The sequence below is a fragment of the Rhipicephalus microplus genome, chromosome X (assembly GCF_043290135.1).
Source record: "Rhipicephalus microplus isolate Deutch F79 chromosome X, USDA_Rmic, whole genome shotgun sequence".
NCBI classification, from domain to species: domain Eukaryota; kingdom Metazoa; phylum Arthropoda; class Arachnida; order Ixodida; family Ixodidae; genus Rhipicephalus; species Rhipicephalus microplus.
In genome coordinates this window covers 206,874,642-206,900,231 of record NC_134710.1, presented here as the reverse complement: position 1 = coordinate 206,900,231, position 25,590 = coordinate 206,874,642, and the positions used below count along the sequence as shown (strand labels likewise).

Here is a 25,590-nt window from a genome sequence, read left to right as displayed (position 1 = left end):
CTGCTGTATAAGGAGGTGCTGCTTTGGTTTACAGGCATGTTGTGCTTCCAGGAAGGAAGTGCAGGTGTATAATTTCCTTTGCTTAAGGTGTTGCTTTTTTTTTTTTTTTTTTGCACTGATAAGCACACACCTTTTCATATATTTTCTTTACATATTTCCTTCCTGGAAGCATGTGAGCTTTTTGTGTGTGTGTATGTGTTGTTGCCATCTTTCAACTGCTTACAGCAGTTTCAAAAAATAGATAGAAGTGGTACTAAAACATAAACCACCTCACTCCCCCCCCCCCCCCCCCCTTTTTTTTAAGATGAGTACATTGACCAGATTTGAGAGATTTACTGTGTAAGCATCAATTATAAAGTGTATGTTACAGCTCAATTTCTGCCTCCACACTTAGCTGTTTAGGTTGTTAAAAAAATTTAGCCGTTATTAAAGATTTGGTAAGCAACTTCACCTTTATAGTATGTTCTTTTTATTGTTGCTCCTACTGATAAGTACTCATGTGGATGTCTCTGCAGAGGCAGCCCAGGAGCGTAGCAGTGACGAGGTTCGGCAGGGGGGCAGTGCCACTAGCACCCCCGTTCTGGGGGCACGGGTGCCAGATGCTACAGCCACGCCGTCGCGAATTGTGGTGAGAAGCCGTCCCAACTGTTGTGTGTATAAGCAATGCATATACAGCCAGAATGCACAATTTTGTCTCCCCAAATTATAAGTTGTACCTAGATAGCCATTTTCACTTTCCACTGTAATTCTGAAAAAGTCTTTCTTGCACACCCACACACATATATATGGTATTTTAGTGCAGAGCTAGAAATAGACATATTGGTTTCCTTCTCAGCCTCATTTATATGCCTCTTGTTTCATGTTATTGTTATTCTTGTATATGACTAAATTACAGTCAGCGTCTGCATCAGGTAATCTTTTCTATATGCAAGGGATCTGCTGTCATACCATAACACATTCTATTGTGCCGTTGTTCTGTTTGCTCTTGTTATGGAGCCATACAATGCATTGTCGCTATGTCACTGTAGGTGATGTGCAGGCAGTGGTGTTGGGTATGTTCGTATGAATGACTATTTATCTTCTCGGTGCCCTCTCTGAACCTACATTTTCTGCCTGGTCTTGCCTTAGGAGGGCTAAGAAAAGACCACAAAGGCATATTAGGGGGCAACAGTTGTGCTTATTGCACCAATTTAATGCAATACCTTATTTTTGTGTCAAGGTTCACCAAAACTATAAAATATTTTGAAATAGCACCACACTGTGCTGTAATCTTGTGGCTAACCTCAGAATTTTTTCGTGGCACTCAATTTAGCAAAAAAAAAAAAAATGAATGTCACGTTGGTCATCTACAATTTGGGCATCATTCAATGAAGTCTATCATAAAAGGCGTGGGTATGCTTCGTGGTGAAAAGTTGTGTTTCTGATGGTTGCAGTGCTGCTGTGTGCAAACCTTCAACAATTAAAGCAGAAGGTTTGCGTAAGGAATGGTGTAGTCGATGGAAACATTGAGCAACTATTGACATGTATGCCAAGTCAAACGATTTAACCTGTCCTGAATTTCGAGCAATCCTCTCTATTCTATGAAGGTGGAAGTGATAAAGGAACCCATTGCAATGAAGTAAAAAATTTAACACAGCATGCATTATTGTCATAAGTAATAGGTGTCTTTTGTTTCTCCCTGGCAAAGCATGGTCAAACTGAAGTGCCACACCAGCTAGATATTAACAGCTTGTCAATAAGTTATGTCTGCGGCCACATCCAACCTGTTTTCAGCTGTTTGCTCTTCAAGTATGCGAGCTTGAAAAAAGCATGCTCACGTGCATATGTCGTAGAAAACAAAAAAAATAAAAGCTTTAAAGCCATTCCATGAAAAAAAAAGAGAACATCAGACAGCTCTGCTGCTATGCAATGGTGTTGTGCAGTGAAGCATACAAAAAAAATTGAAAGGTGTTGTTGTTTTGGGACTCTGTATAGACCTTGTTAGCGTGGTCACCGCCATATTGCCTAGTGGGCGACATTGTCCATGGTCTGGCAACCAACTGGCATGCGCGAATCACAGCATGTGTGTGGAAGGTATGCGTGCAGCTGCAGTTGAGGCCAGGTTTTTTTTTTTCATTCTGGTGCGCTGAATTTGGTATGAAGGGGGTAGGAAATGAGTCTGTAAGACGCCCTGAAAGGTTTTGAACCGTTAAGGGTCAAATATGATATGTGATGGGACAAACGGATCCCAAATAGTCTCTGTATGTTTTGGGTACTCTTTCTGTTGGAAAAACTTCTGCATATTTCAACTCGTTCGAGCAGGGCAAGCAAGTGCTGGCACGCTTTGGGGATAGAATGATTTTTTTTCCTGGACTTTAATTTTTAAGCTTGTTCGTCACTCGCGGTTTGTTCATGCTGTCGCAGTAACTACCGCATTCTTGCAGTCTCAATTTCATGGCGATGATGGCATCTGTCTGTTGCTTACAAATTGTTGTCTAGGTTGTTACTCGGCTTTTAGGTCACCGGTTATTGTTCGATCGTTTAATGCCCACCGGTGTGAACAAAATTAGAACTGTTAACGGGGAGGTACTGACACATAAAAAACAATGCTGATGTGTACATGCTAGCGCACTCTTTTTCCTTTTCTCCTTTTGAGAGTCGTGCCGTTTGGTTTGATTTCTGGGGTGATAAAGTGGAGATCATAAGAGAGATTCTTTTGCCAGTGAGACGGGAAGTGTACCCGTGTTTGAGTCTATGACCGGCATAATAGGTATTTTGTGCGTATTTCTTTAATAACTTTGTCTACCAGCTCTACTGTTTTCGCGAAATTCTGGCTGTCGTTCGCAAAGCTAAGCAGCGAACTTGACAGTTATGGAAACACAACGATAACAAGGTGGTCTTAGGGGTGGAGCTCCTTAGGGTGTGGGTCTGTCCTTCCTCCGTTTGTCATACGTAGCCATCAGTGGCACATACCCGCTCTAGAGCAGGTAGCTGCCGCAGGGGATGCGAGATGAGAGATAACGGTACTTGGAATGTTCACTAGATGGACACATGGATGAACGGACAGACAGACTAGCAGATGGGCTGACGCGCGGTGCGGGGATGTGCCACGGGGATGCAGAGTGTCCTCTTTCTTGGGCATATTTTTTTTATATATATACAAATTGCCTTACAGAGCTTCTTCTCAAAGCGATCCTTGAAGCAGAATCCCTTGAAGCGCACAAAGAGTGTGAGCAAGCTGGAGCGGGCGCGACGAGCCGAGGCGCCACCACCGCGGCTTCGTGGTTCGCGCTCACACGAGTCACTGCTGCAGTCACCTGGGGGCCCCTGGGGCCTCGAGGGTGCCAGGCTGGGTCCTCTGCATCCAAGCCTCCGAAACCACCCCGCTCAGGGACAGGCCTGGGTAGGTTTGTTTGTAGGAAATAGTGGAGGCCTGTTTTCACTCTTTGTTCACCTGCACTCAAGCCTAGTAAATTGAGTTTTAGTAAATAGGTGTAGTAAAATGCCTTGTAAATAGGTCTAGTAAATTGAGTTCTGAACTGTTTTGAACAGTAAGACCATGGTTGTTTATGTGCCCATAGTTAATTTTATTATGGTGATAGTCAAATTGTCTCTCTTAGCTTGTTGAAGTCTCTCATTGTCTTATATATTCAATTTCACGTATTAGTGCAAATAGGTTTGTAATAGTGAAACTGCTGTAATGATAGCATATTTAAAACAATTTATTGCTAATTGCAGTAGTGAAACTGCTGCTGCATTTGTTACAAATTGCCACAAAGGGCAGACTTTACTACCTGCTGTAACAATATCATTTTAATAATGATTTCTTCATTTCTGCTCCAAAGGTTTCTGCTCTGGTGCAATGATTGTGAAAACAAAAACATACTGTCCGTTTGTGCTGCCATGTTGCCTATGTTGAGTGTTTCATTAGTATTTCCTTGTACAGAAATGCCTTTGTAAGTTGAGCCATGAAAACAAAAATGTTGCGTTTTCACCGCAGAGACAAAGCAGTGAATGGGATCAGAAGAGACTAGAACGTAACTGAAATGTAAATTGGAATTCGGATAAACACCCCTGTTACACAGGACATGTAATGTCATTTATAGCGAATGTGACTGCATGTGGATGCCATTTTTGTTGGTGCTACATCAGCATAGTGAATGAGATTCACAGTGAACGACATTTGCCTATTGAATGTGTTTTCTGAACTCATGCATGCATGCTCTGTGTAATCTCAATGGCAAGGGCTTGGCAAAAAGTGAGAAAATTGTTAATTTGCTATGCAGTCGAACCCATTTATAACGATGCTTGATATAATGATCTGTCGTTTATAAGGACTTATATTTTGTTGCATTTACAATTTTTCTACACAACCCGTTGAAACTATAGTGGAGATTTTTCAAAGCCTCCTACTTTTACGACAAAAATTTGAAATATTGTTACATTTTTCTTTTTTAAATTTAAAGATGCTCCATCGGTGCATTTATGTCATGGACCCTGAAAAGGCTAATAACTTTTTTCTGTAATTTTTTTTTGTGTACATTGTTTGCTGCTCCATCCCTCCCTCTCTTTTTTTATGTGCTATATTTTAGCGTACTTACAATCAGTGAAAGCACAGGGATGGGAACACTTTCCTCTGATTCTTTGAGTTCTGCTTGGGCATATTCTGTTATATCCCTTGGTTGAACCTAAATGGTTTTTAACCAGCCCCCCACCAGAAAGCAATCGCCCTACTATGAGAGAATTTCCTGTCCTAAATAGTTTTACTTCATGGCTACAGATTTGATACTTTCATCTAGTTTTTATAATATGAGGGCTATTACAGTTGATGAAATGGGAAACAAGACTGTTAGATTTCATTTACCACTGCACTCAATATGAACTGTGATGCAGTGATCGATAGTCCCAGAGTCTCTGACACAGCTTTGTGGCATTCACACTAAAAAGAAATGTGTGAACTTGGCATTCCAATTACACATATTTTATGTGACGATTTTTTGTTTCTCAGTACCTGTGCACTTTCAGAGCTACTTGTTCTATGAGAAACTCGTATGGAGCATGTGAAAGTGCATATATTCTTATTACATTTGCATTTTTTCCTAAAAACTTACTGTTGTATCCCCGTAATCAGTGCAACTTCCTGCGACTGCTATATTGGCCATTTATTGTGTTAATTAAGCCTGTTTGTGTGTCACCTTTGTAGGGCCCTGCCCCGCGGGGTGCAGGCGAGCATTGGTTTGAGCTGGCACCTCGTGATGGCCCTGCTTGTGTATATGCCTGCCGCTCTCGGCAGCAGTGCCTGCACTGGTTGGCGCGGCTGCGACAGGCTGCTCAACCACAAAGGGATGCCATTCGCCGAACTGAGAATTCTCTCCGACTTTGGGTACTAGAGGCCAAGGGCTTGGCGCCAAAGAAACGGTACTTCTGTGAGCTGCGTTTAGATGGAACACTATATGCTCGCACCTCTGCCAAGCTCAAGTCCCAGCTCTGTTTTTGGGGGGAGCACTTCGAGTTCAGGTGAGTGCTCCATGATATTGAAGGCAAAAGGTAATTGATGGGAGCTAATTCGGTCCTCCTTTATAATCAAGGGTACCGTGATGTTCTGATAAAACCTTTATATTGTGTGTAATAATGATAATGTATTTTTTAATGTACTTTGATGTGACCATATGCAGATTTTCGTGCATGTTCAATAATTTTATGTCCTTCACGAGAGATTGTTCCAACCATATTTTAGGCTAAACAGAATTTTCACCTTCTCAACTCCATGTCATCAGGAAGTTTCTTTTTCTACAGAAGACAACAGTAAAAGAGGATTCTGACAAAATGAATGAAACACTGAGGGTCGGGTGCCTATCTTGTTACATCATTAGAAAGTGGTGTGCCATTAGGGTGCATTCAAAACTTAACACACAGAAAGGCCTCTGATTGCTTCATATTCTTCACTCATTGTTTCCAGGATTCGAATCTCGAAGACTAGCAAATTTTTGGTAAATTTGTGCCAAGAGGTTGATATAAATAACCGGAGAATGGATTCTATTCTTATAAATGTATTAGCAACTGGCAGTGTTAGGACTTCAGCTACAAAAAGTACTCTTCAGTGGAACAAGTTCAAGCTGACTTTGAAGCATTTGTGAGTGATACGGGTTCCTGAAAAATTTTGCCTCTTGATTTTATTTATTTATTTACATTTCAATTGCATTGCCATAAGGCATTATGTAAGGGAGGTACACTTGAGTAATTTCACAACATAGTTTGCAATAGATACAATAAATACAACAATACTCAAGATATTTTAGAGAAAATGCTTGAATAATAATTAACTATACAAATTATAAACATCACGGTCATAACATTTTAAACAACCAAACGCTTCGAGACAACAAACCATTTTTATTGGCAGTGATATTTTGGGCGTTCTTACAGCGAAGAAAAAGAGGATTCATTATCAGTTTTATGAACGATATCATCCGGTAGACGGTTTCATTCTTGTATTGTTTTTACGAAAAAAGAACTACCATAAAGTGGGTTTTTTAGAGGCATTATAATATTTTTTGTGAATGGTCTCATCGATTTGAGACATACGTTGGTGCAAACAGATAAACAAGAGGGTTAATGGCATTTTCATTTCTAATAAATACAGTGAAGAAATTTAAGCTGCTGTTTCTGCCTCCTTACCACCAGTGGCTCCCATTTTCAATGTTTGTTTCATTTCTGTGATGCTTGCAAAAGAACTATAGTTGTTGCTAACAAATCTCGCTGCTTGGTTTTGAAATTTTTCTAGTGTGTCAATCAAGTATTGCTGATGGGGATCCCATATTACACAAGCATAGTCTGAAATAAGTCTCACATACATGAGATAAAGGGTTTGTTTCACGTTCTGTGAAGCTTGCTGAAAAATTTCTGCGTATTAAGTATAGCATCCTGCCTGCATTTGTCCCGGTTATATCAATATGTTTATTCCACTTGAAATTGTCGAAAAAATGAATGCCCAAATACTTTAATAAGATTCATTGCTAATTTTCTAATTGATTGATTTTTTATGTTGTGTCTAGTTTATATATACAGTTGGTGAATGATACAGAGCAACATTTACAGTGGTTTAGACTCGTTTTTCATTTCTGACACCACGCTGATACTCAGCACAAATCATGTTGCAGAATTTCAGCATCCTTGTGCAATTTAATCTCTCTAACACTCTACTGCGAATAACTTATTGGGAGAGGTAATATTATCAACTATGGTATTAATATAAATCAGGAAAAGCAAAAGTCTTAATACATTTCCTTGTGGTACACCGGACGTAACGGTTTCTGTGGATGATTTTGAGCCGTTATGCACTACGCTCTGCTGTCGACCGTTTAAGTAGTCTTTTTATCCAACTTTAAGGTGTATGTTTGCAGAGAGCATTGAAAATTCTAACAGGTTGTGTGGGACGGTATCGAAGGTTTTACGGAAATCAAGCAATACTGCATCTACTTGAGCACTACTGTCTAAGGATTGCGCAATGTAATGCTGAATATCGACTTGTTGAGTTATGCATGAACGTCCATTTTTGAAACCATGCGAAGATGGAGTGCTCAAATGTGCTTATAAAGCTTTTTATAAATGTGCTTATTTATAAAGCTTTTTAGCACCCAATGTATGAACCGAGATGACATTTGCAACTTTCCAGTCATGTGGAACTACTCCAGTATTCAGTGTAGTTTCATATATTATGCATAAGTATTGTGCAATGATGCTGTGCAGGTTTTAAGAAGAAATCGTGATAAGCCATCTGGTCCAACTGCTTTCATTGTATCTATCGGCCGTAACGAGCAATCAACACCAGTAATGTCAATCTCTACGTTTTTCATGGAAGGCTACGTGACCGGAAGTGCCTGAACATCGCCAGGCATGCTTTGAGTAAGAACCGACTGGAAATACAGTAAAAGCTCGTTTATCCGAATCCCGTTAACTTGAAAATTCTGTTAACTCGGACATGTGGCACGGTCCCGGCAGAACTGTGTATATTTCTGTGGTGTCAAATGCTCACTAATTCGAAGGGATTTAGACGCGCACTGGTTAACTCGGACGATTCCAGAGAGGGCTATCGGGCCTTCATGCTTTCGGTTTCCGATTCCGGTTACTGAAAGCATAAAGTCCCGGCTCCGTCGCCGGTGACGGCCAAAGTTTTGGAGAAACCGAAACCGAATGAACAGCAGCAGAATATGGTCATGATGATAGGGAATTAGGGGGAAAGAGGCCTGGTGGCGCTAGTCATCACTGGGCGGAAGTGCTTAGGCCGCCAGTTCATCCAGTGTCTGCGAAATGTGCCGTACATGGCGCCGCACGGGATAGTTTGCGCAGCCGCCGCTATCCCAGTTGCCCGCGATGCCTACGCTGCTGATTTCTTTGCGTAGTGACTTCACGCATTGCGTGTGCAGCTCAGGTACATCAAAAGAGTTGGCTGTTGGGTGAGTTCGTGCTCTGACATAGAAACCGTCATTACGTTCTCAGGCTGTGTTTGTGCACGTTGATGATGGTGTGGTCATTGCTGGTTTGCTAACTGATGATGGCATATTATCGGAAGTACTTGAAGAGGATCAGAATCACTGTTACAAGGATGACATTCAAGATGAGCCGACGCGACATCGCACCGTGCAGGAAGCCGCCGAAGCTCTTGCTGTCCTTGCGGAGTTCTGTATCAGTTCTCGTGACAGCGAGCGTGCACACCACCACCACATGGGGTCGAAGAAGATCATTATAGCACTAATTTTGATGATGAGGCAGACTAGGTTCACTCAGTTTTTCATGAGATAAAGTTTGTCTGTGCCAAGTAGATTTTCCTTTTGTTTTGATGGTTTTTTCGATTATCCGGAATTCGGTTGACTCAGACATTTTTTCCGGTCCCGTGAGATCTGAGTTAACGAGCTTTTACTGTATTTGTTAGAAGCTTCAGCTTTTTCTTCATTGGTGCATAAAGTATTACCCTGCATTGTCAGAGCAGGAATGCTCATATTGTCTTTTCCACTTTGTTTCAAGTACTTCTAGAACTCCTTAGGGTTCCAGTTTAACCTATTACTTAGCTGGGGGAAAAAAATTCTTTCTTGTTTTTATTGCTAATATTAGCATCAGGTTTGCATTCCTCAGCTCTTGTTCATTAGATGTGGTACTCCTTTTGCGATATTTTCTGTATGAACTCCATGTTTTTTGATTAACCTGCAGATGTTGCCATTAAGCTAAGGTTTTTGTTTTGTTCTCTTCATTAGTATTCTGTTTGGTACATGAGCTTCAACTGTGTTCAGTAGCTTATTACAAAAAGAAGACCACAGCGCTAAAGAGCAATAACTTTGTGTCAGTAGCAAGAATGTCGGGTAATACAGCTGTAATTCTACAGAAACAATCTTAGTCACCATGTTCATATAGGAAAATGTTTGTGGTATTCTCTGTGCTACTTGATCGTGCTTTATGTTTAAATCTGCCACAATGGCCTTATGGTCACTTTTACCAGGAATCACCAACGAAGTGGAAACAATATTTGGGTCATTACATAAGATTAAATCCAGAATGACATTATGTCTCGTGGGAACATTCACATATTGACAAAAATCAAAAACTTAAGAATTCATCGAACAAAGTATACACTGACGACCTTCTGTGTGTACCACTGGTTATCCAGTCAAAATCTAGTAAGTTGAAATCCCCACTCAGGAGTACTATGTCTGGAATTAACTGCACCATCTCAGAAAGCAGTGTCATAGAAGTATCACTACCTTCTGGTGTATGATAGAAACAACCAAACACAACAGTATTGCCCTTTAGTAAGCAAACGCGGCACCAAACTACTTCAGCCTTATTATGGAAAGAAATTTCCTCACTAGTCCGCTCGTTCACAACAAAAATAAATATTCCCCCGCCATGGTGATTTCTATCTTTCCTGTAAGTAGTGAAACCATGTGAGAAGATCTCAGTATCAAGTATCACATTGTCCAGTCAAGATTCTGTACCCATGATAATTTTTGCTTGAGTAGTCGCCACAATGGACACAAACACGTCAACTTTATTAATATTTCGACAGTTCAGAAGTAGCAGGGGTATGCGCCTGCACACGTTTGAAGTCTCAATTCTCCCAGTTCTTGAGATCGTGCACGTACATGAAGCGGGATGGGTCGGTTCATTTCACTGTCCCACATGAACGTCTTTCCGTTGATTACAAGCGTGTCATAGTTAAGGTGCACTGGCAATCCTTTGCTATCTCTCTTTTTCCTCGCATAATTCCAAAGGAGCCGTCGTTTTTCACGAACAGCATGACCGAAATTTTTGGATACACTAAAAGAGGTGTTCTTAAATTTGTAAGCACTATACATAACACTTTCCTGAGCTGTCCGTTCCGAGAAGCTTGAGGTGTACTCGCATGACTATCGTCCTGTGAAAGTGTAGAGCAGTCCCTGCACTGGTGGCTGCAACCAAAGAAAGCTTAAGGCTCAGCTGTAATGGTTATAATTATTCAAAATAGAAAAAAAATAGTGCTAATTGACCAACCATAAAAAAAATGTCATATAGGGTGGGGTGTCCAGAGTACATTCAATTGCACGAAATACTGCAGATGAGGCAGTTCTACCGAATAAACTAACATTGTTTGACGCTAAATATTCGATTGAATATGGCACCTGCATGCTTATAAAACTCATCCAGAAGCTATGATGATAAAAAAGTAAGTTACCTCAAATTCAAGTACTTTTACCTAGTACCCTGTAATCACAGGCTGTCTAAATGGCCCAATATCTCATAATTGATAAGAACACTGCTCTTGGAAATATTTTTCTACTCTTGATTGATCTAGATCAAATTTGTTGAGCTTATATATGTTTGAGTCCTGATTCAAAAGATTCGATTATTTTTAGTACAGTTAAACATGCTTATCACGAAACTGACAAATTCTCTGAAAAATTGTTTGCAAACAGGTCGAACAATCAAACTCGGGTTCGTTATAGGCAGGTTTAGCTGTATGATGTGAAGTTCTTAGTGACCATTTTGAGCTGACTAACACAGTTCTTTCTACATTGGGCACTCTCTATGACATCTGCTAAGATATGCAGTTCTACACGACATGGAAGGAGGTCAAATTTTAAACTGAATGCTTCTTGCCTTTTATATTGCCCTTCTGTATTGTCAGTGGTCTGATGTCGTTTTTTTTTTATGTAGGCATCGGTGCTGTGATGTCGCTCGCAGCAGCACGTCACACATCGAAAATTATTTAAGGTGACGTGTAATTTGTGTAATCTGTTGCTTGAATAGGTGAATTCAAAGTTACGACAAATAATAAAACACACAAGGGGAATGTGTGTCTGTTTTTATTTTACTTCGAATCACGATGAGATGCGAAAAAGGCCTCTGTTTCGCATCTCTTCGTGCTCTCTCCAGTTCTTCCCGTCCCCGTGTCAAGCAGGCATGAGCCCTAACAACGAAACTAATTTTCTACGGTGTACCACTGCTCGATAAGGCACATTCATCTTCTCGTGTGTACACCGAAAGCTCAATATAACGAACTTCAGGGGGCCGTTGCAATTGGTTCGTTGTATTGAAAGGTCGTTATAGTGAGTAAAATTTAACGATCAATACTTATTTTCCACTGAATAAAACGACTCACCTTTTACAACAGTGGGTCCTTGAACTCGTTTTTCACGAGAAAAAGCAAATGTACAAGTGAACACCAAAAAGTGCACGTTTACTTAAAAGCTTTTTTTTTTTTTTTTTTTTTTGCCCGTGCAGCACAAACTGCAGCGCAAAGGCCTCCAACTCATCCACATTCCTGTGGAGCAATTCGGTCGCTTTGACCTTTTTCACTAGAAAAATGAGTGCTTTCAGCATGACATCCATCATATCTGCGGCCGTCACGGCTTCGTCACAGTCTTCAGGTTGCGACAAGGTCGTACCTTCATTGTCCGCGGCATCGTCCACATCATCATCGCTGCCTTCTTCATGAATGGCTTGAAGGATGTCTTCTATCGTCAGCTCTGCTGATGTTGTGGTCCCTTCATCGCACAGCACATAATCGTTAAATGAGACCGAATCCATGGCCAACCGATCGGTCACCTCACTCCAAAGCTCACCAGGATTGCCGTCCTCCGCCTGGTCATCGTTGCCGGGCTGCTTGGCATCTTCTTGCAGCTCACTGAAGCTACACGGCGATACTGAAGCTACACAGCTGCTTTCAAGTCAACAGTGATTGATCATGCACTAAACAACGGCAACGGGGCCGCCGGTAGGCCCTTCGGAGTCGATGAGTTTTGTGTTCGCTACTGATGACGGCAGCTGAAAGCCACCAAGACGCGTTGGGCCTGCCGTGTGCCTAAGACTGGGATTGATGGTAATCTTTATTTCTTCAGAAGGAAACTGCGGATGATTCTGTTGAATAGCCATCAGCCCAATACTGACATCCACGCTTACCTTTTGAGGGCTTCTTTTGAGTGACAAGCGCTACTGCTACGCCCGCAACGCCCACAAGCTTTGCGTATGGTATTCTATTTGCTTACACTTTTTGTCTTAAATAAATATTGCCTTGTGTTGAACCTGTGCTTTTATTGTTTAGGTAAGTTTTGATTAGTACTTCTCAAAGCTTGCTGTTAGTTGCTGGTGTGAGAATCCTGATTTGCGGCCACTTCGCTTCTTTTTTCGCTCTGTACGTTTTTGTGAAAAGTTTTTCCCGCGTAATTCTCGCACCCCCCAACTTTGCATCGGTTTTCTGCCGAAAAAAGTGTGAGAATTATGCGAGTAAATACGGTATGTCAAGCAGTCCGTTTGCAGGTGGTTTCAGTGTTAGTTTTGCAAGTGCATCCAACATGTATTTTCATGCTAACAGTCAGTGCTCATGTTATTTTTGAGTGTTTTGATATAGTTCTAATCGAAAGCTACCCGAAGCTTTGATATACTTATTAATGCAGCACTTAAGAGGCCAGTAAACCGGCGGACTTTTTTTTACACCCCCAATTCGTAGATTAGACCACAGCGATCACGTTTTCTGAACATTACAGCGCTGCGTGCCGCGCAGAGCCTCTATTTCGAAAAACAATTCCCTTGCAACTTTCCTACGCTTTACCGACCCTCTTGCACGTGCAGTAACGTCAACTTCGCAATCAGCGACGTGACATAGCACGCAGCTCCCCGATTGGTCTAAATCATGCGTGAAAAAACAGTAGTGAAGTCAACGTCAGTTCCTGCTCCCACCCACAGCTATGAAACTTCCCTTTGTTTCTTGACACTGCAGTGAAAAAACCAGCCTCTCAGTTGTCGCGTGCACGTGTACACTACTCGCTCAACTACAGCGCCTGTGTGCACGTACGAATGAACGTACCTCACCCTTGACATGAGCAAAATGGGTAAAAAGCGTTTCTATGTCGTCGGCTGCAAATCGAGCGACTGGGCAGCAGAGAAGCATCGGCAACGGGTGCCTCACGATGGGGCCCTGCGCGCTGCATGGCTGAAGCGAATCGGCCATCCAGCGGCGTATGTCGGGGACCTGATCGTTTATAGTCAGCACTTCGCACCTGACACGCGGTTGACCCGCGGCTGGTGCGGCGAACGGTAAACAAACAACCATGCTTCGCAGCAAGCGGAAGTGGGTTGCGACTGATCGAGTTTGCCGATGACGTCAATCGCTGACGTGGTGTCACGTTGCTGAAGTTGGCGGAGTCACGACGATGGGCTATGCCTTCCCCTTCCTGGAAGGGAGAATAGGGGTGAGGCTGCGTGAAAATTTGAAACCAGCTTAGACCGATGTTCTAGCCCCTGTAACTTCCTTAATATAGCCCGTATTCGCAAAATTCTTGCGGCAGCATGTTCGCAAAGAAAAACTGCACATATATCTCTTTTTAAAAATTTTTGGACCTCGCGACTGTTTACTGGCCCTTTAAAGAATGAATACCTAGAATCAATGTTGAGTTCTTGTGCAAATCACGTTGCTTCATCTGCTAATGTAACACTAATATGCCAGTGGTTCAAGTCCACATGCAACGTGTAGTAATGTGTGCATTTTTGGAAAGTAGAGTATTGTGTATTTTGAAGGAGCATAAAAAGCAGTTATTGTAGCAGTTGGTTTTATTTTAAGAAAAGAAGGGGGGGAGGTGGCATGATCAAGCGAGAGCTGCATGATTGGAAATCCTATAGGTAACAGCAACCAACCATTTTCTAAATTTTAGTGCCTACAAGGTCAGCATTAATGTCAAACAGCATCACATGGTGGCAGAAATATTGGTCATGACTGGTTGGGAGCAGACGTCTGACATTTGTAATTCCAAGAAACAGAAATGCTCTCTATACCTGTGGTGGTCAAGAATGCTTTTTTTGCACAGTTAAAATCATGCTGTTAACCACGTAATAGATGTTAACGCAACTGTTAGCCTGGTGAAGTTTTACACTGGTAATTTTATCTAGGTATGGCGCTCTCGTCGCAAAGCGCCAGAAACACCTTCTGCTGTAGACGCTCATGGGCCCACTGTTCGAGTACAGGATCTTCAGCGTGATTGTACCAGCAACTGCAATATCGACAATGGATGCAATGTTATTTCTGAAATTGTACAGTTTCTAATCGCAGTTTTGCTTTGAAGCAGCTTGTCTTGCTTAAGACTGCCAATACTGTTAGAGTTAGGTGCATTGTCCCTGACAGGAGTTCCAGCTGTGTGATGCCGTAGGTCACGCCCCGCAGCGGTGGTCTACTGGCTAAGGTACTCTGCTGCTGACCCGCAGGTCGCGGGATCGAATCCCGGCTATGGCGGCTGAATTTCCAGATTTGGGTGCACGTTAAAGAACCCCAGGTGGTCTAAATTTCTGGAGCCCTCCACTATGGCATCTCTCATAATCATATGGTGGTTTTGAGTTATTAAACCCCACGTATCAATCATCAATGCGGTAGGTCACGCCAAGGATGCATGATTCAGGCCAGCCTCTCCAAATGTGCGCACTCTGATAGTTCCATACCACAGAAGCAGGCAGTATACCGTATATGTGCCTTAAAAAAAAATATGAAGCAGTGCTACAACACTCACACACGTCACAACAACGAAACAACACAACACTGTTAGCATGCTCAGTAATGTCGTGTCAATGAACTGCTGATGCATCTGCGTCATGTCATCATCTTCCAGCTCCAATACAGAAAAGGGCAGGGAAGGAATTTGTCTTGCGAAGACTTGATAGGGCTCTTGGCCCTATCAAGCTTGCCGGCATGCATGCTTTTGTGGTGCTGCAAAATATCACTTAGCACGTAGCAATTTGATAAACTCATATGGGATATTGGTTTTCATTGGGCATGCAACAACTTCTACTGTCTAATTTGCTATATGAATTAATGAGGGACACTTCAATTTTTTATCAGGCGCTCCATAAAAGTCGGACCACTAATTTGTTTAAAAATGTTCAAAACAGTCATGTGTACATTTGAGTTTGGGTTTCAAATATTCAATAATTTCCCAGTGAAATCAGCAAACCAAACGGGCTCCATCTTTTTCTTTTTTTACTTTATTAGTTCAATACTTTGTTATGTAAGATAAGCAATTTCTGAAGTTTTGATGTGCTGCAGTCGAAGTCATTTATCAGTGAAAGTAATGACTTTATTCATTCAAGTGGTAGACTTGTATCACTATTAGTAATGAGAAACGTCTGTTTGACCACAGCCACCTTCCTGCTGTGAATACCTTGACGGTGACTGTGTTTCGAGAGGCTGACAGGCGCAAGCGACGTGACAAGAGCACAGCACTCGGAATGGTGACTGTTCCTCTTGTGCCTGCCCGGGCACACCATGTAACTGAAAAGTGGTACCCTTTGGTGCCCGAATTGAAGGGGCCGCCAACACCTGGAGCAAAGGAGAGCACACCTCCCTCAGTGCGACTTAAATGGCGCTACCAGTCTCTGGAAGTGCAGCCCTTGGCTTCCTATCAGCCTTTCCTTCAGGTACCATACACTTCCTGCTTCTTATCATAGTTGTAAAATTCTAAATGTGCTGAGCTCTACAAAAAGGCAGTGACATAGCATTTATTTAAAATTTGTGTGCTATTTTCATGAGCGCACTTTGGCCTTGAACCTTGCATGGTGTGTTTGATTTCAAAGTAATTTCGCAACAGAATGTCTTTTTCTAGGAGAAAGGAGCAATTCGCATAAATGCTTATTTTTCAGGAGTGATACAGCTGCGCATTGCGCATTTTTTATACGTTTCCACTTTCTTGCGCCAAGCTGCTTCAAAAGCATAAAACTCGTAAAAACTGTGCCGAACTGCTCTGAAACATCAGTTTAAGTGGGGAAAAAAGGCCGAGTTGACTACACGATTTTCCGAGCAATGCCAGGAATACCAAGAAAATAAGACGTGCCCAAGTGTGTTTTTTACTTTGCACCTTTCTGGGGACCTTTCTGGGTACACAGCGCGTACTCCAGAAAAGTCGCGTCATTTTCGGCAACACCGTTACCTGTAAACGAAATGACCTCTTGACAAAGTTTCTCACAGTCGGTAAGTCATCTGTCTCTGTCGTCTCCGCTTCCGGCAAACTGGCGACATGTAAAAGCCCAGCATGCGTAAAGCAGTTGGCGATAGCCGCTGCGCAAACTTCCTGTCAAGTGCTGCTGAGACGGTGCACTGCTCCCAGTAGGTCAATTTCGTAGCCTTTTCCCGTTTTCATAAGACAACAAAATTCTGTGGAGAAGGTCCTTTGGGTAGATTTTTCAGGCCACTTTAATGACACCTTGGTCCATCGACAGCAGCACAGATGTCATATTTGCAGGCAGAAACTCAACTGTCACTGCCTCCATATTTTCTATTTTGCCGTGGCCCTGGGCAGTTGTCAGCAATGAGCAGGACTTTTCTGTTTTTCTTGGCCATCTCGTTATCTATTGCACGAGCGTACTGTTCAAAAAGAATAGCAGTCATCCACGTTGCTCTATTCGTCATTCGGCAGTCATGCATTTCTAAAGCACGAAGGTTTAAGAGCTTTGCCAATTATGAGTAATGGCAGCTTCTCTTCACCTGTCGCATTTGCCCCGAAAAGGACAGTGACTCTGTTGTTCTATTGTTTCACTCCCAAGCACTCTTCACCATTGGTGTGAAGGTGTGGCGGCTCGGCAACATTTTATAATAAAGTGCTTCCTCGTCAAGGTTGAAAATGTTGTTGTGGGTGTAACTCTCCCGCAACTCGGCGAGCCGGCTGCTGCGCCAATTGTCTACAGCGGCTGCGTCGACAGTGCCGCTCTCGCCGTGAACTGACTTAAACACCACACTGTTCCTTTTTTTTTTTTTTTTTTTGAAGCGGTCAAACCAGCCTCTGCTGCAACTGAAGTCCGTGTGCCCCATTTGCAAGGCCAGAGCGTCTGCCTTCTCCATCATTATTGCTGTGGTGAGGGGAAGGTTAGCTGCTCTGGCATTTCGCAGCCATACCATCACAGCCGCTTCAATGTCTGGGAACTTTGACCCTCAAACCAGCTTCTCCCGTCAGTTGCCACTGAAGGCAGAAGCTCTGCTGAAATTCATTCAGCACCTGCTGCTTGTTTTTCACCACTGTCAAAAGCGTAGACAAAAGCATGCTGAATTCTTTTGCGATGCTTGATTTCGTACGGCCTCATTTCTCCACTTGGTTAATTAGGGCAACCTTTTTTTCTAGCGTAAGTGAATTAAACTGTTTTGACGCCATGCTTGCCGCACTCGCGCTAAGAAAATCACGAGCACAGCACTCACAGTCAGCAAAAAATCCATACCGTGTGGTTTGCGCAGAGGAACGGAAATTACACCTCGGGGAAAATCATGTGCACTGCACAAAGTGAACGAGACAAACTACACCAAGCGGGGGCAGAGGGCCTCACTGCTCAGTGCATGTGTCACATGAAGTGCCACAGTGTTGCTTGACAAAGATGATATGTCTCAGGGCTGAAACATCGTGCACTTAGCGTTTGCGGAAAGCATCGACGTAGTGGCAGGCGCGGCTAAATAAGAAAAAAAAGATATCTACGGTCTTCTGGCGTGGCAGCATCGCGCAAATCTTGTGAAATCGTCCGAAGGCGTCATTCTCGGTCCACTCCCAGTCAAGATTTCGAGTTACCTGCAATCCAACCCAAAAATACTTCGAGATAAAGGGAAAAGTATACATGGGATGGATAGGAAAATGTTCGGTGCCACGGAAAATTTCGACTTAGCCGATTTTTCGAGATATGCAAATTCGAGTTAACGATATATCACTCTACTTCGATTTTACGTACTCCTTTTACAATTTTCAGAATCCTCTTCACTATGGAGGTCTGTTGTAATGAGGTTATACTGTATAGGCACAGTAAATTTTTGCATAAATTCGAAATACCATATTTACTGGCATAATGAACGCACCCACAGAATAAATGCACCGCCAACTTCAGTCTTCAACATTTTGATTTTTTTTCCCGCATAATAAACGCACCTACTACATTCATCCGCTGCAGTCTCGCTAACCAACACCATGCGCCTCCTCATCCATTAGATCTGTTTCTTTGTTGTTTTTTTTTGTCTTATTTTCTGACCCTTCTCGGCCACCTCAGCTCACTCCCTCCACCCGCATCGCCCGTTGTCGCGTGTCGTATTGTTTTAGGGGCAAAGCTCCTTATGGTTTCACCCTATCGTCCCGTTATCATAGTAACCAGCGCTCGTTGAGTCTCCAATCTGGCCACAGATGCCACTCCTTGTACTATAGAGCGAATGCATATACGCTGAGAAATGCAAAATCGTCCCACACTAGAGGGCGTTTTGTAACAAAAGATAATAATAAAAGGCGAGTTTTATGAAAGCAGGATTTACCTTGCACGTATCCGGCCATAGATGGCACTCCCTGTACTATCGAATGAATGCATATACGCTGAGAAATGGAAAATCGCCCCATAATAAAGGGCGCTTTGTAGTAAAAGATAATAATAAAAGGTGACCTTTATGAAAACAGGAAGGAGAGAAAGATGATCCCGCCACTGCTATTGCGTTTCTATTGCGTGTTCTTCGGCGGCGCCGTTCTGGCATGGGCGCGCGCGCGTGCCAACAAGTGCTCATTGACGAAGGATGGACAAAGCGGCTGAGCGGCGTGCGCATAGAGCGCAGTGGCTCATGCTCCAAGAATGACTCCCGCCGTGCGGGCGCAAGACAACACAGCTAGCCGTGATTCTGCGCAGCGGCGCCGCAAGTACCCATCAGGACGAGCCGAGAGGTCGAAGCTAGCCCTGATTCCGCGCTGCAGTGCTGCGAGGACCCAGCAGTACAAGTTGAGAAGGCAGAAGCTGCGCAAGGACCCTGCAGTACGAGCTTGAACCCCGTGGATATGCTTTTATGTTTTTCTTTCTATCTGTGCGAGGCACGTCTCCTGTATTTTTCATCTGTGCGCTACAGCGAGATTCATAAATGGTGCGAGTGTAGAGAAATTGCAGCTGATAAGCACACAGGGAGCAAAGGTCGCGACAACTGTCCGCGCCAACTGACGGTCACTTCCTGTGAATACGAAAAAGGCCAATCATATGCATGCGATTTTCGAGCGAGGACAGGATTTGCTGTCGCTAAGGTCATTCATGAATATTATGTTGCAGGTTTCTGGAAAACCAGAAGAAAATTGCTTATCGTGACGATTTCCGCAAAAAATCGTGACAGTTTCCGCAACATAGTAGCACCTCCAATCCTCGCTTCACTTGTATCCGCGCATACAGGAACTTCTCGTGTAGGAGCGAGGCGGTGGCCGTATTTTGTTGTTAATCTTGTTATTGAAGGTTTGTTTTGATGTTTGGGGTAGCTTGCTGCAATATTGGTTACTTGCTACAATGTTAACAGCGTCATCACGGTCGTCGTGCAAGGTTGCCATGAAGTTTTCAATGTGCGCCGTAGCGCACGCTTTTGTGCGCCCCACGAGATCACAGCTGATACCACTGTTGCGGTTGAACGATTGCGAGAAAAGATAGCCACAAAACGCTTTTATGGTGTGCGCGAGCGGCCCGGGAACAGCTTGCTGAGGATAGCGCCATCAACCACTGTAGATGAGCAAAGTGCAATAAAGGAGCTGTTTCCAAACAGTGTACGCACATGTCAGTTGGCCTATTTGCCCCTTCTGAAAAAATTTTAATAAAATTTACCCCACGTAATAAACGCACCCCCCAACTTTGCTCCAATTTTTCGAGAAAAAAGTCCGTTCATTACTAGAGTAAATACCGTATATTAAACAAAGACTTACGTGATGTGTATTTACGACAGAAAAGCAAAAACAAAATGTTTATGATGACACAAAGGCGCCACCGTTTGAACATGGCAATGCAATTGTCCTTTTTCTCGTGCGTTTCGTAGAACAGTGTCTCTCCTTTTATTGTGTATCATAGTGAGTCAAGTGTCTTCCATGAAATCAACACACCCCTGGATCTCTTCATTTTTGGCATGCAAAGAAGCTGATAGACCGCTAAAAGGACAGGAGGGAGGGACACCTCCCATTGACTGGGTCTAATCGCGTAGGGTTAGTTGTTTCTCTGTCAATGGGCCCCTCACCAGATCTGAGAATTTTAAGTTGACATGTATTTAGCATGGATTGAGTGCTCTCGATCATGTCTGCCATGATTTGCAACGTTACACCCTATGGAAAGATATGAAATTTTAGTATGAACGCCACGTGCCCTTCTCGAAGATGTGCGAGCCAAGATGGAGGGGTTGACATACTACAACAAGGAATAGTTCTTATACTTATCTGAGCTCTGGCGTTGCTCTTCTACGTCAACAATGGTGCTCTGACATCGCTTAGGGTAGTGTGTGGAACTGGGACGATTATTCGAGACAGCATGTGTAATTTGTATTATCTGTTGCTTGAATAGATTAATGAAATTTTAGGGAAATAATTGCGCACAAGCAGAATGTATGTGTGTTTTACATTTTATTTTTTACTTCTGATCAGCAGCGGTATGCGAGACTAATCTGCGTTTATTTTGTATGTGTTTGTGTTTTCATCGTTGCACCGGCACCAGCCATAACAATGTTTTTGGTGAGTCATCCCCACACCACCATGATTTTCCCTAACAGTGGTTCCAGCTGTGCAACGCTGTATATCGCGGTATGGATACCTGATTCGTACCTGCCTCTCTCCAAATGTGCGCGCATGCTACTCCACAGAAACGAACTGTACAATACAAAGAACGCTGAAACACAACACTGTTTGCGTGCACAACCTGGCTCAGGCACATCATGTGCACGTGACGTACCTGAGCTAAGTCGTGCATGCAAGCAGTGTTGCCAAGACCTTGCGTGCGCATGATGCCTCCTCGTATCATGGTTTCACGGCTTGTGATGAACCAACTTGAAATATTATTGTAGTCCAATGCTGTTCATTGAGCACACAACAGCCTTCGTTGTCTAACTACAGTTTCACATGTGACATGGTGAAGGGCCCTTTAAAGAGCTTTTTTGCTGCATTGCTTTAAAAGGAAATGCTTTAAGTCAAAGCCACATGCACATCACATTTTTCCTACATTTGATCTGCACTCTCCTTTCTTCTTACGGCACTCCACGGTTTTGCATTCAGTCGCCTCCTTATCGGAGCTGCACAGAAAAACCTCCTATTTCCCACCCATTGCCACACCCATGTCTTCAATCTGGTTCACTTCTTTTAAGACACTGAAATAGAAAACGGCACCAGAAGCTACCTGCCGTGTTTTATGCCATGGACGCCGCTTTCCTTTTCTGTTCCCATCTCTATTTCCATCTCCTTATTTCATACCAAATGCTGAGCCATGCTCTCATCTAGGGTTGCACATATAGCATCTTTTCCGCTCGCAACATGTTAGCGCGTTGGCGTAAGGTGGCTGGCGCATCTCATTTCACTTCTGCTAGCAGCTGTTTTCTCCGAAGTTGGTTGAACTAGAGGGCTAGTTTCAACTCCATAGTGTTTCTAAAGGCCAGTAACCTGACCTTTAGTAACCGCCTGGTAACATGAATAACTGTTTCAAAAAACGTTCTACAGTGACATTTGAAGTTTAATAGTGTTCATATAGGTACCAATTTGGAAAATAGTCATTTATAGACAATTACATACATTCAGGCATGAAAGGCTGAAAATAAGCATTTATAAACACTATAAAAACACATAAAAGCCTTTTTTAACCATTAATTTGTGCTCATATTTCAGTGTGGCACGATATGAACGCAAGGAACATAATGAACATTTGCCTAAAATTCGCTCTATTGTGATATCCTTAGCAAGCTGATGGCGCTGTAGTCTGTGTAAGCCTGCTTATGTTCTATCTCCTTGGGAACAGCTTTTTCGCTATGTAGTGGAGACTGCACCAGAAACATTAACCAAGTGCTTCTATTTTTATTTCTCTTCTATGACTTTCAGTACCTGAAGAGGGATTTCGGGCCCCTGTGCAGACTCTTGGAACCTGTACTTGGAGTGCGCCTTAAGGTAGATTTTGACAGTAGTCAATCCTTTTTATTGTCTCTTGTAAAAATCATCTGCAATCTGTTGTGTTTCGATTCTTTTGCAGGAGGAAATAGCCACAGGCCTTGTGAGCATAATGCATAAAGAGGAAATGGCCCAGGAGTTCCTGACTCAACTCGTCATGGCTGACCTACAAGACTTGGGTAGGTTGTACCTCATTATAACAAAATGGTACACAGTTAATGTCTATTTTTTTCTTTTCTGATTCTCTGATTACTGAGAAGTCTGAGTAATTGAGTTGTCCAAAAAAGACAAAACTGAATCCACACTTTTTAGCCTGTTCAAGTGTTGAAATCATCACAAGCCTTTTTTGAATTTGTTCTGATTGCGTGTTAGTACACTTTCCTTGTTACCTGCCAGGAGCACCGTCTAACAGTGTACTAACTGTTATGTACAAATTTCCATCATCTGAGGAGTGCCACCAACTTCAACAAAGCAGGGTGCGTTCAGGTTATTGAGACCCTTAAAAACCCTTGAGATTGAAAAACATGTTTTCAAGGCTCTTTAAGACTTGGAATTGCTTTTCTTGAAAACTTTAAAATAGCTTGACAAATTTATTCACTATCGGACATGTTTTTTTGGTGGGCAAGTGTTTCGCTGGCTAACTCCCCATTTTTTAATCAATATGCAGATTGCAAATAAGCAGGAATCGGTGTATGTGTCCTGCTTTGCATGTACGTAGAACTCAAAACCACTCTGTCACAAAAACTAGTTGCATATTAAAGCTCAGTTACCTTTCTTTCCATGCTTATGCTATCTGCATGTCTTGTCTAGTCATTCATTTGATTTCTTTGCCCGTTAGTTTGCTTTGTCCCACTTCTTAACTTCTAAGAGCTTAACTGTGCTGTTTAACTTTTTCTTTACCTAGCTTGTAAATACTCAACTCTCATGTCTATCTCTCTACTTGCCTCATGACAACTCGACTCCTTTCTATTTTCTTTCTATACTTACCTCATAACAGCTCAACTCTACTGTCTAGCTTTCTCTCTACTTACCTCATGACAACTTGACTCTACTCTCCAACTTTCTCTCTACTTGTCTCTCGACAACTTGACTCTGCTAGTCCAACTTTCTTGAGCATTTTCTCTCATAATCGAGGCCTAGCTTTGGGTAATCGCTTCAAAGAATCATGTCTGTGCAGTAAAGTTTTAACGGCACTCTGCTTCCTTTGTGTCCATCACGTTTTAATAGGAGACCAGCACCTCACTTTCCGTGGCAACTCTTTGGCAACGAAGGCAACAGAGGCCTATTTGAAGCTTCTTGGTGATGGCTACCTTCAAGATACCCTGGGACCCTTTATTCGAGATATTTTGGCATCGAACTTAGACTGTGAGGTAAACATCTGCTTTAAGTCCTTCATCTATGTTCTTACACATCTTAACCTTTTCACTGTTGGGTTTTTTGGCGCTGCTGCACACTCTATGGTGCTTTTTTTTTTTTTTTTTTTTTTTTTTTTTTTTTTTTTTTTTTTTTTTCCCTGTCTTACTGTCTCTGGACGGTAGTCAAACCTGTTTATAACAAACTCAAAAGTGTCGTAATAGGTTGTCGTTATATCAGTAGTTCGTTGTATATAATTTCACCCTTAAAGGGACACTAAAGGAAAATATTAAGTCGACATTGATTGTTGAAATAGTGGTCCAGAAATCTCATAGTGCTACTTCCATGCCAAGGTGCTGCAAACAGTGCACGGGCGGTTTGTGTTCAAGCGCGGTGGTTTACTGCCCATGCGTGCACTCTGCGCACATGCGCCACGGCTCGACTTGGTCCACTGGTGGTCGCAACAGTAATGCTGCTTTACACCATTACTTTAGTACGTCATAAGTAGCACAGCATGGAGTGGGGCTAGATAGTAATATACATACAGTGGACTCCTCTTAAACGGAACTCGAAGGGGCGAGAAAATGTGTTCTATTTTTGAGGAGTTTCATTTAACCATGGCTTACAAAATGAATAAAATATGACTTTATTTCAAAAGCACCAACTGTGGCTGACTGAACAAAAATGTTTTTAAATATACATTACTTAAATTGTTGATTAGAAAAAAAATGTTGCCAATGTTGCTTACAGATACAGTCGAGTCCGCTTATAACTAACCTGAGCCTGACGCGGCGTCCGTTCGCTGTATCCCGAAGTTCGTAGTAAATGAAACAAGGCTTTTAAAAAAGTCGCGGTTGAGAACACAAACTTTTTTTTTTTGCCCAAAAAAGTCCGTGATGCACGTGTTTCGAAGAGGAGAAGCGATAAGGGTGGTCTCGAGTTCATTTAAAACGGCAGAGTGCTCAATCGCCGAGGCCCGCGGCATAAGCTGCATGAGGCACTGGCTCCAAAGTATCATCGTTCTCGCAATCCGATTCCTCCCAATCGCTCTCGCCACGTACTTCATTCACAATGCTTAAATCCATGCACGGTTCCGCGGTGTCGGCATCATCATCGGCCGTAATGAAACTATCGCAACAGATGTTCAACCCATTCTCCCATGTCGGAGTCGACGACGCGCTGCCAAAAATCACCGCTGAACTGATCCCGTTCGTAAGTTTCAGGCTCGGCATCGAGCCCGGTGTTGACGAAGTCGGCCTCGCGAAAACAGTTTCGCGCGCATGTAGTCGTCACCGCCGCCAACGAAATGTTCATTATCTTCACAACCGAATATCGGGATGCCCGAAGCTGCAAGTTGGCTGCCAGAACAGCTATGAGCAAGCGCTCCGCAACGCGGCATCTAACGCACGGATTACACTCAAGCCAAGCAGTCACACTTTCGAGGTTTTGTTGAGCACAGGAAAAAGCGTGCAAGTTCTCCCGTCTGCCATCCTGATAATACACGCTCACCAAGAAAGCAAGACGCGCACACGCAGCACTCATGCCAGAACGCGCAGAACCGCTCTGGGCCCGTTTCTAGTCAGAAAACGAAACTAACTCAAGCCAGCGTGGCTGGTGTCGCAGAGTGGTGGAGACGGGCGAAGGGGTTGTGATCAAAAGAGTAGAGCAGATTGGTGAAAGAAGAAGGGCAAGGAGTTGCGATAGAGTGAACAGGGGGGAGGACACAGTGGGAGGGTGACCTTAAAAACCAAAACACGCAGGAAGGAGGTGGGTCAGGTAGCTTGCTTGAAAAGTCCGCGAAACGCACAACTCGCGCGTAGAAAAACTTGAAAAAGTGCCTCCGCGCGCAGAAGTCAAAGCA

General features: G+C 43.0%; 1 protein-coding gene across 3 annotated transcripts in view; it reads left to right on the top strand.

Moving 5' to 3' along the window:
* Positions 1–25,590, top strand: part of raskol (Ras GTPase-activating protein raskol) — a 188,093-nt gene that overhangs the window by 78,426 nt on the left and 84,077 nt on the right. For all 3 annotated transcript variants that reach the window (XM_037435912.2, XM_037435913.2, XM_037435914.2), the window contains 7 exons: positions 516–628; positions 3,155–3,382; positions 5,183–5,496; positions 15,633–15,909; positions 22,311–22,376; positions 22,459–22,555; positions 23,604–23,746. In XM_037435912.2, the coding sequence (XP_037291809.2) occupies positions 516–628; positions 3,155–3,382; positions 5,183–5,496; positions 15,633–15,909; positions 22,311–22,376; positions 22,459–22,555; positions 23,604–23,746 (1,238 nt within the window). The remainder of the gene's footprint in view (positions 1–515; positions 629–3,154; positions 3,383–5,182; positions 5,497–15,632; positions 15,910–22,310; positions 22,377–22,458; positions 22,556–23,603; positions 23,747–25,590) is intronic.